The sequence below is a fragment of the Ostreococcus tauri genome (assembly GCF_000214015.3).
Source record: "Ostreococcus tauri WGS project CAID00000000 data, contig chromosome 05, whole genome shotgun sequence".
NCBI lineage: Eukaryota > Viridiplantae > Chlorophyta > Mamiellophyceae > Mamiellales > Bathycoccaceae > Ostreococcus > Ostreococcus tauri.
The window spans coordinates 209,337-223,970 of NC_014430.2; the positions used below are offsets into that span (position 1 = coordinate 209,337).

Below are 14,634 nucleotides of genomic sequence, written 5' to 3' on the forward strand. Positions count from 1 at the left end.
CGAGCGGTAAGGCTGGGAGGGACGCGCGGGCGGTGACCTCGGGGGCGCTGCGGAGCGCGCCGCCGGTGCGGGCGAAGTGGTTGGACGGACCGGGGGTGACGGTCGTCACGGACGCGCGGCGGTCGAAGCGAACGAGACCGAGACCGGAGAAGATTCAGAGTCGAGTGCGGGCGGTTCGCGCGCTTTGGGAAGAATTTTGGGAAAATCATCCGCTCGAGTTTGCCGGCGACGAGCCGAGAGCGACGACCGAGGACGCGTCCGAGACGCCGCCGAAGAGAGACGCGTTCGTGCTGTGGATGCTCAAGGTGAAGGAGCTCGCGCCGGCGGTGTTCGCTCGTGAGATCGAATTCAAGCGTGAGTTTTCAAAGGACGGTCGACCGTTCACTACGGCCATGCGATTGATCGATGAGTGGACGGCGTCGAACATGCGTCGATTCTTGGAGCAATGTCCGAGTCACGCTGGCGACGTCTCGCGCGAGCGATCGGGGAAGATCGGCGAGGAAGAAGACGAAGACGCGTCGTGTGGAACGGAAATCTCACCGACATTCCAGGATGAAAACAAAAGTGAGAGAGACACGGCGGAGAAGACGTCGATACCCACTTTCGAGCTCGAGCCGTTTCCCGTTCTGCCACTTGAGCTTTTGCCGGTGCAGCATTTTGTCATGGGTCTATGGAGTACGATTCAACCAAAAGCAGGCGACGCCGCGACGCCACGCGATGGATCTCAGACACCACCGGCGCCTAAGCCGACAAAGGAGACGTTTTCGCTGCCATGGCTCGATCCCGCGTGGGTTGATTTGCTCTCACCAGCCAGCCCGTCTCGCAAGAAACGGGCGCGAGTTTGGAAAGGCAAAAATTTAGATATGATCGTGTACGGCTCGGACGAGCGCAATAGTTGGTCGACAAAGATTGGCGACTTCCTTAAGCGAGCTCGCTCGGCACTTGGAAATCGCGTGCTCCATCGCCAATCGTGGGGAGGGTCAATCCTCGACAGCGTCATCGGCGCAAATCTCACACAAAACGTCAGTGACGTGCTATCGAGCACAGCTTTCATGAACTTGGCAGCCAGATTTCCTTGCAATGCCTCGACTGAAACGGAACACGAGACGCGAGTTTACATCCATACGATTGTCGTCGAAATGTTTGATAGAATACGATCGGCAGAAGCCCGGCTGATGCGGACGCCGATCGGGCTTGATGATGCAAAAACGAACGATGATGAAACCGACTCGAACGATACGGCGACGCATCAGCCGTTCGACACGCCACCAAGAGTGAAGCGAGTGGTGAAGAAGCCGGAAAAATTCTCGGCGGTTAAACCAAAAAGCAAGTCGAAGGAGGTTTCAAGCGCTGTAAAGGAAGCTCTCGCCAGACCGGATCCACCGCGAAGCAAGTTGACTATGGACCAAGTGGACTGGTACGCAGTTTTAGACGCTCCTCTCGTCGATATCGTTAAGTGTATTCGATGCAGAGGTATGCATTGGATGCTTGCGCGCCGAATCAAAATGATACTGAAACGAGTCATGGCGCAACGCGGATGCCTTTCACTTGAATTTCTTCGAGAGGCGCCAACAGACGAGGCTCGCGAGTATCTCCTCGCTCTCGACGGCATGGGAGTCAAAACGACGTCGTGCGTGTTGTTGCTTGCATTACACAGAACAGATTTCCCTGTGGACGTGAATGTAGGGCGCATCATGGCGCGTCTTGGGTGGGTCCCACTTGAGAGCGAAACTGCGCTTGAAGAGCTTGCTCAGTACGCACCTGAACCTGCGGTGTACACTTTCTTGCGGAAGCGACTGAACTCGTTCGGGATTGATATGCTTTACGAGCTACACTACCACATGATTACACTCGGAAAAGTATTTTGTGGTAAGCGTTTGCCGAATTGTGGCGCGTGTCCGCTCCGGGACATTTGCGAATACGCTAAGCAAGGAGGCAGGTGCATCGATCGACCAGATGGACACACCGGTCTGGCTTCGCTACAGCCACAGAAACCCGTTGCGCCGATGCGAGCGGCATCGGAAGATATTGAAGACATCGTTAACGATCATCGGCCACCCCATACGGTACCGAGTACGATTAGTAACAGCGCCACGAGTTCGGTGCACGTGCTTCGAGCCGTCATTTCTGCAGGCATGCTGTGGGATCGACACGGCAGACCACCTGGTCGGCTTGCGACGAACGTGTTACTTTTGAGCGCTTCAACGGCAAGAGAAGAGATTCAAATGGCTTATATACGGCTCTCGCGGGCGGTTCACCCCGATAAGAACCCTCATCCTGATGCGGCAAGAGCGTTCAACTACATCACGGAAGCGCGTCGAGTCGAACTCAACCTGACATCTGGTGAAGATGCTCTGGCAAAGAACATCGAAGCTGAACTCGACGACATGATTCGCATGGCAGCGCAAGATTACGAGGCCACACTCGATGATATCACTGGGATGGAGCTCAGTGAGACAGTGGTCAAGGCGAGTAAGGTGCGCTCAGAGACAGTCGGTTGGATGGTGCCTACAAATCTACTCCCCGTGGATTTGATCGAGGCTCTTTCCGGAGAGGAAGGGGCCAAAGGCTGCATCGCTGTTCCAATCGATGCGAATGCGACGTCGATCGACGAAATCACGAAAGAAAAGATCGCGGTGGCCATACTCACACCCTGTGCCAGCTCGATGGGGAACAAGTTTCCACTCCATGGCACATACTTTCAGACGAACGAGGTATTTCTCGACGAGAAATCATCCGTAGTTCCTTTAAAAATACTCAAAGGTGCTCTTGTAAAGTGCAGACGGGTCAGAGTTCTTGTCGGAACGTCGATCGGAAGTATCACTCGCGGTATGAGTCGAGCGCAGGTGACCGCCGCTTTCGCGAGTCAAAGAATTTGCGTTCGAAGTTGGAACAGAGTGACGAAGCAGCCGGGGCCACTCCCTAGGTGGCTGTGTCCGTTCTTTCCTCAGCCGCTTGAGCGACCTCTTGAGCCAGAGCCCGCTCCGCTCTCAAAAAATGGAAGACCGCTTGGAGGTGCGTTAGTGTTGTTGCCGCAATCGCAGGTGCTTTCGCCAGTCATCACACAGAGTCAACAACTGGCAAAACTCGCCGCCACGGCCCCAGAAGACTCTGTAGAGCACAAGTTGCTCAAAGAGTTCCAGCAGTTGTTCAAAGGCCAGGGCAAGCCGAAGATGTCACCCGCTCTCAAGCGAGTGTACGCAGGCGTTCCCAACGATCCGAATCGTAAAAGAAGGAAGCTATTCCCTTCAATCAGGCGAGGAGAAAAGTGCGGCTATTGCAAAAATTGTCTCAATCCGAGCTTCAAGCAAGCGTGCGTCACGCGACGCAACGAAATGCGCACGGCACCAATGATTGCATGACTATCGAGTACTTTTACTTTACACACGACTGATGTGTCCTAATCCTGTGAACCCACTCATTCATCCTGTCAGTTCTTTGCAACTACAAATCATTACATTCATCTTCCACGCCTCAGCTCGAGAGTATGCTTCAACGAGCATCTCATATGCGGGAATACGAGGGCCTCCGCGTGCGCAGCGACGAAATCCGCGAGCGTCGGATGATGCAAACTATCATTCAGCGCGAGCAGATCCTCCGCAGCGATGGATATTTCCTCACGCGTAAGAAAGAGCGCGTCGGGGCTGGATTCGATAGTTTCCCGTAAACGCGCATCGTCTGGTGACACGCCCAACGCCTCTGCGAGCGATTCCAGCGCCCGCTCGACGCCACTCAGGTCACCCACGACCAGAAGTTGAGGCGCGCCATCTATAACGCGCGCCATGTCCAGCGTCGTCATCGCCGCTAATGCCGTGCGGACCATGACCAACTGTCTCTGCGCCCTCAACGCGTCAACCATGACCACCCCAGCTTCTGGGCACTTATGAAATACCGCTCCTGGGCTCACGCCGGGTACCAACCGCTCGAGCGTCTCGCACATCGCGTCGATCGCGTTCGCGTCTCGAAACACCTCTCCTACGACGTCTCGGCGGTGCCTCGAACCGAGTATGATCAACCGCGCCAACTTCGTCTCGCTCCGGACCCCCCGTCGCCACCACGCGTCGCGACAGGCGTCTTCCCACTCGCCCGCCATCGCCGCCTGCGTGGACGAGCACTGTCGCAGCCCGTCGGCGCCCCACTCACCGTAGGCCTTTCGGTCGTCATCGGCGAAATCCACGCCCGTGCACGACGACCGCGCGCGCTGTCGCGTCCGCCGCCGCGTCGATACGCTCGGGCGTGTATGCGCACCCGCGCTCGCGCGCGCTCGCATGCTCGCGCGCGTCGTGCGACGCTGAGCGACGAGGAATGAGGCGGCTTTGGAGTTCGTTACGAATCTCGACCAACTTCAGGTTACGACGCGCGGCGTTCGCGCGCGCGGGTTCGACGGCGCGCGAGACGCACGCGGAGACCACGATGACGTCGTCGACGTCGTCGAGAGAATTTTGGCTCACGATTCCGCGCGCGAGACGAGCGCCGGACCCGACGAAACCGAACCGGGAGTGCGTCTACTACGCCGTCGCGTGCGTCGTTCAAGGCGCGCGCGACGGCGCCGACGCGCCGACGAACGCGAACGCGAACGCTATGGTCACCGCCGAGCGCACGACGCGACGACGGTATCGAGAGTTCATCGCGTTGAAGGAAGATCTGGATGCGGAGTGCGGACGCGGGTGCGCGCCCGAGGCGCCGCCGCGGAAAAGGTTTGGACGCGTGAACGCGGACGAACAGAGAGTGGAGGAGCGTAGACGGGCGTTGGAAAGTTGGTTGTGGAGCGTTTTGGCGAACGAGCAGTGCGCTCGGAGCGAAGCTTTGCGTCGGTTCGCGCGGGTGGGGGCGGCGGAGCGGGCGTTAAGGCGAGCGCTGGCGGGCGACGATGGAGACGGGGTGAGCGTTGACGTAGACGGTTTGGCGACCCCGACGCGGACGCGTGAGAGTCCGAGTGTCAACGGTGTTGGGGAGCAGTGGACGCCAGAGGTTGAGATGCCAACGCCGGAGAGTGCGACGCCGAGTCCTCTTAAGGCACGCGCGACGGAAATCGAAGGGAACGACGCACGGATCGATCAGGTCGCGATAAAATCTACCACGGAGATAGTCCACGAGCTCGAAAAGGCACGTGAGGAGGTCCAGGCGCTCAGTGAAGAGCTCGCGACGACGAAAGAGTGTTTAAAAGACGCTCGCGCAGCGGCGACGGCAGCGCAGGACAAGTTGAACGAGGTCGAGGCGACTTCGCTCAAAGGACGAAAGGTGTTAAGTAAAGAGATTCGTTCGCTCCGTCGGCAGCTCGAAGAGGCGAGCTTAGATAAGAATGAGCAGACGAATATCATATCGGCCGAAGAACGCGCGGCCTCGCTACGTGAAGTCATGCGAGAGGTGAGCGCGCTGCGCGCTCGAGTGCAGGAGTGCACGTACGAGAAATTACTCTCTGTGGAGACGAACGGTCCGCATGGGCACTCTGGAGGTGATCCGAACGAACTCTTAGCCGTGAGCGACAATCGATTGGCCGTCCTTCTGGCGGAGACGCAGATAATGATCCCAGGCGGCGAGGACTCCCAGCACGCGTCACAGACAGATTCTCCGGAGAGCGCTGAGATGGAGGAAGTGCTCATCAACACCGAAGGTGAGGTGAGGCAAACATTCGCCGATTTACTTTCGGATCTCATCAACGCTCGGAAGAGCATCAATTCATTGCTTCGAAAGGTGGCGAGAAAGAGCGACACCGTGTCTTTGTCGACAGACTCTCGAGCCATCGCGGCCAACATCAGCTCGCGCGTTGGTAATTTGGTTGGCGCGTTAGGGAGATGACGTGTAAAGAATACGAATACGCTATATTGACTTGCATCTAATCCGCTACCTAAAGACCGATCTGCTGCATCTTCGGAGCGTCTCGTTCGAAGACGTACTTCTTAAAGCGCAGCACGAGCTTGCCGTCGCCCTCACCCTTGATGCCGTTCGAGAAGTACACCTTGTACTTACCGCTCTTTCCAAATCCACCCTCGATGACACCACACTCGTTGTTTGACGTCCACACCTTCATTCCTATGAAAGATGTCAGATCTGATTCCTTTTTAAACATTCCCTTGCCGATGACAGTGCGCGCGTCCTGAACGCGCTCAATGGAACCCTCCCTGGACTTCATCTTGAATACGCGAAGAGCTCGAAATGCGTTTGGGTCCTTCTCGGTGTTCATGTGTTGAAGGAGTTTGCCGTGGAACGCCAGTCGGCACGTGTTCGCGTGAATGTCGGTGTCGAAGCGAGAGGCAATGTACAGTTCATCCGTGGGTACGGTGATCGGTTGCTCAAACTCCAAGAGCGCGTACCTCGCGAACGCCGGCGCGTCGTAGACGTTATTGATCCCCCCGGCGTATTCGCTCGCTTCTTTTGCCTCGACCTCCGACAAGAGCTCCGCGCAATACTTGTACTCCTTGGACTTGTCGAACTTGCTCTCTCCCAAGGATATGCTCGCCATGGCGTCCGCCATGGCGTCTTGTCCATCCTTCGGAGCGTCACCGAAAAACGTCACCGTCGCCATCACCGTCGTGTGCCCGATCGTGACGTGGAACTTGGATCCGCACTTGATCGCGCTCTTGAAAAATCGAATCTTATTCGCGCTTACGACGGCGGCGTTGAATGTCGGCACCGAGCCTGGCTCGCACACCAGGCCGCGCTCGAGAACATCCGCATCGAGACCGGCGACGCATATTCCGAGCCTATCTCCTCTTGCGCACGATTCCACTGGGCGTTTAAACATTTGCATTGATTTGATCTTCTTCTCCAACCTCAGGTGCGGTATCTCGATCGTGTCCCCAACCTTGATCCCGCCTCGAAGCGTTGTCCCCGTGAGCACCGTGCCCTGACCCTTCACCGGAAAACAGTGATCGACGGCGAACAAAAACGCCCCACCGCCGTCGCGCTTGCGTTTCACCTCCGGTATAACATCCATGAGCGTCGCTTTCAGCGCTTCAATCCCAATCGGCGCGGGTCCGCCATCGTTTAACGCCTGCGAATCCGCCCCGCCCGGCCTAGCGCTCACCGGCAGCATTGCACACCCCTTAAACTTCGTCTTACTGAACACATTCGCAAGCTTCGCCGTGAGCTTCCCCACCTTTTCGTCTCGCACGCTCTCCTCGAACGCATCGATCTTATTGATCGCCACCACTAATCGATCCGTCGTGATCTCGCCCACGACGAGACACTCCGCCGTCTGCGTCTGCACGCCCTTGTTCGCGTCCACGACTAAGATCATCAAATCGATGATGCTCGCCCCCCCCAGCACCGTCTTGATCAAACTCGCGTGTCCCGGGCAATCAACCAAGGTAAACTGCACCCCGTCGTACGCCTCCAACGTCTCCGGCGCCGTCCCATCGGGGAAATCGGCGAGAAAGGATGAAAAGCCCAAATCGAGCGTGATGCCCCTTTGCGCGCTCTGTGGCGCTCGATCGAGCGACGCCGTGGAGAAGTGTTCGCTGATCGCTCGCGCGAGGGATGTTTTCCCGCTATCAACGTGTCCGAGCACGCCCACGTTGACGTTCAGACGCGGACGCGGCGCCATGACGACGATGAGCGAAAAAGCGCGCGTGAGAGACTGACGCGGTGACGACGTTCGCGCTGCGCTCGGCGTCGACGTGCGCCCCTGAGGCGCGGGCGCGGGCGCGGGCGATCGTGCTCGAGCGCTGGCCCGAGCGACGCGGCGACGCGCGCCTGTTCGAGCGCGACGTTTCGACTTCCGTGGGAGGAAGGCGACTCGAACCGTTGATTTTGGTCGACGAGGAAACGGGCGAGTGCGTCGGATGCGCGCTCGCGATCGAGACGCGCGGCGGACGCGGGTTCGAGGACGCGACGTGCGTGACTTTGGAGTCGGTGATCGTCGCGGAGAGGGCGCGAGGGAAGGGTTTGGGATCGATGCTGATCTCGCGCGCCGTTGAGTACGCGCGGACAGCCGCGGGCATGGACGCCGAGGTGGTGACGGTGCACTGCGAGCGTGCGTTGCTTCCGTTTTACTCGAAGAACGGGACGTTTGAACTCGAGCCGGCGCGTGGGCGCGATCGTGAGGATGATGAGGTCATCATGCGATCGTTTCGCTCGGCGGCGGTTCGCGAAGCGTGGAAGCGGACGTTTTGAGAGTGCATTCATTACACGGCGTACGTTTTGGAATCGTCTTGTCGCACGTCTCCGCGACGCACGAGTTCGGCGATGTCCTCCGTCGAGCCGAGGAAAAGAGGTGAGCGTTCGTGCAGTTCCGCGGGCTTCTTTGTGAGCACATCGACGAGACCGTCCGAGGATGCCGCGCCGGCGGCGCGAGCGACGAAAGCGAGCGGCGCAGCTTCGTACACGACGCGAAGATGCGGGCGCGGATTTCCGGCCCAGCCACCGTAAATCAACGTTCGATGGAAGTCCCCGACGAGTGAGCAGATATATCTTGCTGAGTATTGCTTCTTCGTGTCGCCGCGACCGTTTCGAACATCGGTAACGTACTCCTTCAGACCCTCAGGCCAATCATCGAATCTTGCGTCGTTGAGCGAGTACACTTGTCCTCTCGGTGGGCACGACATTCGCGCGTTCGCTACTTCAAAATTTCCTTCGTGAAGCGTGTACTCGATCGCCGGCCCGTCGTCTCCACACGCGAGCACTAGGGTCGTCGCGCCGCTGTAATGCGCATACCCCGCAGCTACTTGTTCCGATCCAGCCTGCGTTGCGTTCGTCACGGCATCCTCGTCCTCGCGAACGCGGTACACGCCGAAGATGGAGCCCACGGGAACATTGCATGCGATATTCCTCGAACCATCGAGTGGGTCGATGCACACGACAAACTTACCACTTTCATTTAAACAAGCTGGCGTCGCCTCTTCTTCGCTGGCGTAATATCGAACCCCACCGCACTCTGCGAGATGTTGCTTGAAGATGTCGTTCGCAACGACATCAAGCTTCTGCTGCGAGTCTCCAGACGCGTTTTTCGCGCCTCCCACAGACCCGAGAAGTGTCGAGCTACGCATCGGAGCCACTGCGAGCGCATCGGCGAGCTCCTCGCTCGCATTCGCAAGCGCTACTAAAACCTTCTTGAGAGAAAGCCGCTCAACTGGTGGGAGGTCGCGACCGGCGAACGTCTTGCAGCCGTCAATCTGAGACGAAACGCGATATTGTCTCGCCGGACGAGCATTGTATTGAACCACGCCGTATTTTCCCGTCACCATCCAATCCTTTTCGTTTTCCACCGCCGCTAGACGGTCCATGGGAATACCGCATCCGAGCTCGGCTTTGAGTGAGCGAAGAGCCAAGAGCGGGGCGGGAAAATAAGAAGAGACATCAGCGAAAGGTGTGCTCAGTTCCCACAAGCAATCATTCAGAAGTCGCCGGTAGTTGGCGTCTCCCTTGATTACGACTAAGTCTGACGATTTCAATTCATCTCGTGTGTCCTTAGGGAGCGCCCAAAACGGCTGCGGCTGGCACCACGCGAAATCTGGCACGATTGCCCACTTTCCGGAGGCTAGATGTGACGCCCAGCGCCTTCCCATTGCGGCAGTTTCATCGTCGGCGCTATCAATCATGGCATCGATAGTGTCTCTGCAGTCCTTATCCATCGCATCCGAGACGAACACGGGATGCGCCTTGACGCGCAGAATAACTCTCCCAACTCCACTCACGACCAGCGCGTCAGCCAGAGCCAAGTCGCACGTAAGCTCAAATCCGGCGTTATCGACGACAATGGATACGTCTCGCATTCCCTCAGCGAGTGCCGAGGCCACAACCTTGCTGTCATCCCAGAGAAGATACTTCTCTCCCGCCTGAAGCGCCTCAGTGAACGCCTCACTGGCGCGATTCCCACCTTCGTCGGACTCGGGCCATATTGAAAGGTCCATCCTGTTTCCCCACAACGCAACCATGACGAACAGTCTGAGCTCGTCAGCGAGATCGGCTCGGTCCGAGCGCCCCTTCGCCCGTTTCGCGAACGCATTTGCTTTCTTCGCCAGCGCCTTCGCCGCGGGCATCCCAGCTCGCAATCCGTTCATCTTATCCACTGCGAATGGGTCGTGCAAGAACGTCGGCGAGCTCTCGTCGAAATAACCGATGGCGCTCAGGATGCGTCTGTAGAAGTAAAACTCGACGATCAACCACGGCGCGTCGAGCCAAGATATTCCTACCCACGGTTCTAAGAGCTCTCGCCACGTCTCGCAGTCCGGGCCGCCGTCATCCGCGATGTGTTTGATGACGCTCGTCGACGCCGTCCTGAGCTCATCCTCCAGCTGCCGAAGATTTATCTCCGCCTCTCCCTCGATCACCGACGCGTTATCCCTAAAAACACGGGCTAGGATATCTTCTCGCAAGCGCCTGCTCACGGTGTCGTGCGCCCACGTTCCGGGAACGTTATTCACGATCACGGGCGGCGTCGAGCCGTCCCACGTGCGTGGACCGTCCTCGCTCGCCATCGCCGCCGTCGCGGCTTTCGTCGTGCCCGCGCGTCGATTCCTCGAGGACGGACGCGACGAAGACCTCGCGCGAGGCGCCACCGGCGCTCGATCGACGGTGCGGAGAGCGCGCATGGGAATGGTGTCGCGAGTGAGTCACGGTCGTCGTCTGAGTGAAGTAACGAACGTCTCCAACGTCTCGACGCGACGTTGTAGCAAATCGGCGAAGTCGTCTTCTTGCACCGCTCGCAAGTTTTCGAGCATGAATTGAGGCACACTTGGGTGATTCGTCAATAGCGTTCGAACGCTATTCTCGGACGCACGCCAGAGCTCACATACGGTGAGCGATGAAGCACGAATATCGGCTCTCCTCTCCGCCGATATGAGCACGTCCAATCCAAAGTAGGATAGGTAAGCGGCCGAGGCGTCGGTGGAAGCGCCCGTGAGAACGGCGCTCAACCTGTGCCCGTCGAGATGCGAGACCGCGATGACGCCTTCGGTCACGATGTAGAAAAATCCAGCCTCAATTTCTTCGCCCGGGTCGACGACGACGATGTCGAACACGCTAGCGATCCGAGCGCACGTCCCGTTCGACATGGGTCCGAAAATCTTTCGAACGGACGGACTAAGCATGTGCAAAGTCATAGCTTCTCTTAGGTCTGTCGGTAGCGATATCATTATTTCTTCGTTCTCGCGCAAGCAGGTCTTTCGGACCTCGACCTCTGAGACATAAGACATGACGTGCGCTCGGGTGATTCGAGGCGCGTGTAGGCGATCGAGAAATGCGTGGACGCGAGTCAGACGCACACGACTCTTCCTTTGTCTCGAAATCTTTAAAGATAGATTTTCGATGCTGGATGCCATTGAGCCGACCAGATACGCGTAAAAGCAGGCTCCCATCACCATACCGATTGATACCGTGATTCTTTCAACAGCGGTCGCTCCGGCGCTCACGTCTCCAAAGCCCACGGTTGTGATCGTGGCCGTTGCGAAATATAGCGCACCAATGTAGAGTTTTGTATCGGAAGCGACCTCTAAGTCGATCTGTGCGACCCAGCTATTCTCGAGTCCCTCTTTTATCGCGACAAGGATGTATACGCAGGCTACACAATGGACCAGGAGTAAAAACGCAAGGATCGTCTGACTCATAAACACAACCAAGGGCGTCGCGCGAAAAACTTTCATGAACAGAATCTCGGGCATCGTCAGCGATGCACCGATGAACTTTCCGACGCGCAAGAGGCGTAAGATCCTCGTGAAGCGCTCCGATGTTGTTGATGCTCGTCGCACGCTCGCTATTAACTGCACCACGAACGGGACGCACACGATGACGTCTTGAGCGAAGGTACCGTCGACGACGTATATGACATGTATCAGTGCTGGCGTTGTGATAAGCTTCCGTCTTCCCGTGCTCCGACAGGTGATTATCTTCGCCTCCAAAAAATTGACGCAGAACGTGTCCAGGGCATACACGAGACCGGCGATGAAATCGAGCACCGCATACGGATTCATCCCGGCGCCCACGCGCATCGGAACGTCGAAGCCGATAGCGAGAGGCTCCGCTATGCACATCACACTCGTCACGATCACGATGAGGATGTTCCAGGAGAGTTGAAACCGTGAGCTCGGATCGAACAACGAGCGCCATCTCGGGCGAAGTCGGCGCGCGCGTGCGCGCGCCTCCTTGGACGCGTACGAGAAAAACTTCGTGCTGTTCACCAAGACGCCGTGTTTGTAACTCTCTCGAACGAGCGTAGACTCCAGATCGTCCTCGTGGTCGAAGCTATAGCCGTCGATGTCTTCCTCTTGAAGGATGCAATCCAGAGGTGTGGCGCGCCGCGGTACCACGCGTCCACTGTCTCCGCGGGCAGCGAGACGGGCAGCAACGGAGACGGCAACGCCGCCCCAGGGAAGGGGACGATCACGATTGCGATCGAGAAGAGATCGTTCTATGTTGACACGCGCGAGGTCGGGTGGGTAGAACATTCGTCGAGGCGTTCGTGCGTTGGTATGTGGAGTGAAGTCGCGTCACGATGCACGATGCTACAAACGTTGCTATAATTTGAGACTTGATTTGTTCTTCGTGGAGTCCGATTTGCTTATTTTCGCGCCACCGCGGGCAGCTTCTTGCTCCTTTGCGTCTTGAAGCATGCCGAAGACCTTGCTCGACTTGGAGAAGTCGGATTTCGCCTTTCCAGCAGCAGATCCCACGGCGAGCATGGCAACCTTCGGCGCCTTGCGTATGAAGCCAGCGTCCTCCTCGGCCTTGTGCTGCGCCTCACGTTCGCGATCGCGCTTCGCCTTGGCGACTTCCTTCTCTTCGTGCACAGCTTTTGACTTGCGCTTTCTCTTCGCGCGACCAGCCTTGCGTTCCTCCTTGGTGAGCTCCTCGTCCGCCTTGAGGAAACCAGCCGCAGAGCCTCTTTGTCCGCCCTTGCCACCGCCTCCAACGAAGATCTCTTCGGGAGCGAGCCCGTCGTCCTCTTTGAACGTGCTTGGGACGACATTTCCCGCTGCACGAGCTGCGAGGTCGCGATCGATACGCTCCTCGATGTCCTTCGGCTCCTCGATGAAACCGGTTCGTGACAGAGCATCCAGGCGGTACGAAAGCAAGGCCCAAAGCTTCTTAACCTCAGCGACCACGGGGTCTTCCTTCTCGCCGAGCGCGACGCCGACCTTTTGTTTCATGTACTCGTCGGCATAGATATCGCCGAGACCCTTGGTGGACTTGGTGTCGTCAAGTTGCGGCAGTTCCTTGCGCTCGCGCTCCTCCACGGGTTGCACACGCTCGACGTCGTCGAATCGGCCCTCAATGATGCGCTTTTTGATGATGTCCTCGAGTTTCTGCGTAATCTCTGCGCTGATAACAGGCGCGGGTGCCATAACGTGCTCAAACTCAAGATCTGTCTCTAGAGCGCTGTTCATAGGACGATCCTTTGCGTCAGCTTCGCCTTTGAGAATCCACGACTTTTCGCCGATGGCCTCCTTTTCGAGCTTGTCAATTTGCTTCGCTAGCGCCTCTTGCTGACGTTGAAACGCCGATCTCGGGCCCTTCTTTCCAGGGCGGGCGTAGTCTTCGTCGTCATCATCGTCCGCTCGCGCACGCGCGAGCTCGGCGTCTAACTCAGCCTCGAGCTTCTTATCGAGGTCGTCGAGCACCTCGTCGTCTCGCTCTTCGAGATCGGACGCAAAGTCATCCTCCTCCTCTTCCTCCTCCCCTTCATCTTCCTCGACGTACTCATCATCGTCATCATCGTGATTCTCGAGACCCCGTTTCCCGGCGATGCCGGTCTCTAACTCCCCCTCCAAGTCTTCCTCCTCGTCCTCGTCCTCGTCCTCGTCGCCTTCGAGCGCGTTGTACATGTCCTCCTCCTCATCGCTCAACTCGTTCAGTTCGGCGTCGTTGGAAGCGCCCAGGCGTCCGCCCTTGGTCCCACCCAGGGGTTTACCCTTACCAAAGAAGTCCTCGAACATGAGATCCTGCGCCTTTTTGCCCTTGGATTTCTTGGCCGTCGTCTTCTTTCGCCCGCTCGCGCTCACGCCCGCGAGTCTCGCGGTGTACGCCAACGCGTCGTCGAGATCGTCCGCCTCATCTGAATCTTCATCGTCGTCGCCGATACCATCATCACTCTCACTGACATCGCGATAGATATCCACCTCGTCGTCTTCATCTTCGTCGGAATCGTCTTCCTCCGCGTCTTCATCTTCCTCCTCGGCGTCCGCCCGCCTGCGTCGTCTCGCGTCTCTCGCGTCGCCGTCGTCCATGAACCGCTCCATCTCATCCAGATCAAACATTCCTGGATTTTTAAAAACTTTCCTCGTTCGGCTCCCGCTCGACCGCTTTCCACTGGCCGAGCGTCCGCCCTCGTCCGTCTCCTCCGCGTCCGCGTCCGCGTCCGAGTCCTCTTCGTCGACGTCTTCCCCATCCTCGCCCTCATTCCCGACCCCACCCCCCTCCGAACTCGTCCCACCGTCAACATCGACGTCAAACAACCCCTCAACCCCCGACCGATCGTCACCAAACTTCTTCTTCAACGCCGCGCACGCGCGTGCGCATCGCGTCGCCGCGACCCCCCACCGCGCCTCCACCTGCGTCCACACCTGCTCGGGATCGAGCCCATCGGTGACCAAAACCTCGACATCGCGCAGAACGATCCCCATCGCCGTCATCGCCGCCCCGCATCGCGCGTGCAACGCCCGCGCGCATCGCCCGAGGCTCGCTCGGGCGTCGCCGTCG

General features: G+C 58.0%; 8 protein-coding genes across 8 annotated transcripts; 3 read left to right on the forward strand and 5 right to left on the reverse strand.

The window, feature by feature from the left end:
• OT_ostta05g01380 (Endonuclease III-like, iron-sulphur cluster loop motif) lies at positions 1–3,362 on the forward strand (the record flags this gene model as incomplete). The annotated part of the gene is made up of 1 exon (XM_022984203.1): positions 1–3,362. A coding segment is annotated over one exon (3,362 nt), but the record flags the coding sequence as incomplete, so codon positions are not given.
• Positions 3,363–3,460: 98 nt separating this feature from the next.
• On the reverse strand, positions 3,461–4,270 carry OT_ostta05g01390 (unnamed product; the record flags this gene model as incomplete). Its single annotated transcript, XM_003079189.1, has 1 exon — positions 3,461–4,270. The coding sequence occupies one exon, from the start codon at positions 4,268–4,270 to the stop codon at positions 3,461–3,463; it is 810 nt and encodes a 269-aa protein (XP_003079237.1).
• A 143-nt stretch (positions 4,271–4,413) lies between these two features.
• OT_ostta05g01400 (Phox homologous domain) lies at positions 4,414–5,799 on the forward strand (the record flags this gene model as incomplete). The annotated part of the gene is made up of 1 exon (XM_003079190.1): positions 4,414–5,799. The coding sequence occupies one exon, from the start codon at positions 4,414–4,416 to the stop codon at positions 5,797–5,799; it is 1,386 nt and encodes a 461-aa protein (XP_003079238.1).
• A 49-nt stretch (positions 5,800–5,848) lies between these two features.
• On the reverse strand, positions 5,849–7,546 carry OT_ostta05g01410 (Translation elongation/initiation factor/Ribosomal, beta-barrel; the record flags this gene model as incomplete). The annotated part of the gene is made up of 1 exon (XM_003079191.2): positions 5,849–7,546. The coding sequence occupies one exon, from the start codon at positions 7,544–7,546 to the stop codon at positions 5,849–5,851; it is 1,698 nt and encodes a 565-aa protein (XP_003079239.2).
• Positions 7,547–7,553: 7 nt separating this feature from the next.
• On the forward strand, positions 7,554–8,115 carry OT_ostta05g01420 (Acyl-CoA N-acyltransferase; the record flags this gene model as incomplete). Its single annotated transcript, XM_022984204.1, has 2 exons — positions 7,554–7,565; positions 7,633–8,115. 2 exons carry the CDS (start codon positions 7,554–7,556, stop codon positions 8,113–8,115), a joined length of 495 nt encoding a protein of 164 aa, XP_022838958.1.
• An 11-nt stretch (positions 8,116–8,126) lies between these two features.
• On the reverse strand, positions 8,127–10,418 carry OT_ostta05g01430 (Fructose-1,6-bisphosphatase class 1/Sedoheputulose-1,7-bisphosphatase; the record flags this gene model as incomplete). The annotated part of the gene is made up of 1 exon (XM_022984205.1): positions 8,127–10,418. The coding sequence occupies one exon, from the start codon at positions 10,416–10,418 to the stop codon at positions 8,127–8,129; it is 2,292 nt and encodes a 763-aa protein (XP_022838959.1).
• A 135-nt stretch (positions 10,419–10,553) lies between these two features.
• On the reverse strand, positions 10,554–12,383 carry OT_ostta05g01440 (RmlC-like jelly roll fold; the record flags this gene model as incomplete). Its single annotated transcript, XM_003079194.2, has 1 exon — positions 10,554–12,383. The coding sequence occupies one exon, from the start codon at positions 12,381–12,383 to the stop codon at positions 10,554–10,556; it is 1,830 nt and encodes a 609-aa protein (XP_003079242.2).
• A 69-nt stretch (positions 12,384–12,452) lies between these two features.
• On the reverse strand, positions 12,453–14,567 carry OT_ostta05g01450 (U3 small nucleolar ribonucleoprotein complex,subunit Mpp10p; the record flags this gene model as incomplete). Its single annotated transcript, XM_022984206.1, has 1 exon — positions 12,453–14,567. The coding sequence occupies one exon, from the start codon at positions 14,565–14,567 to the stop codon at positions 12,453–12,455; it is 2,115 nt and encodes a 704-aa protein (XP_022838960.1).
• Positions 14,568–14,634: the final 67 nt, after the last annotated feature.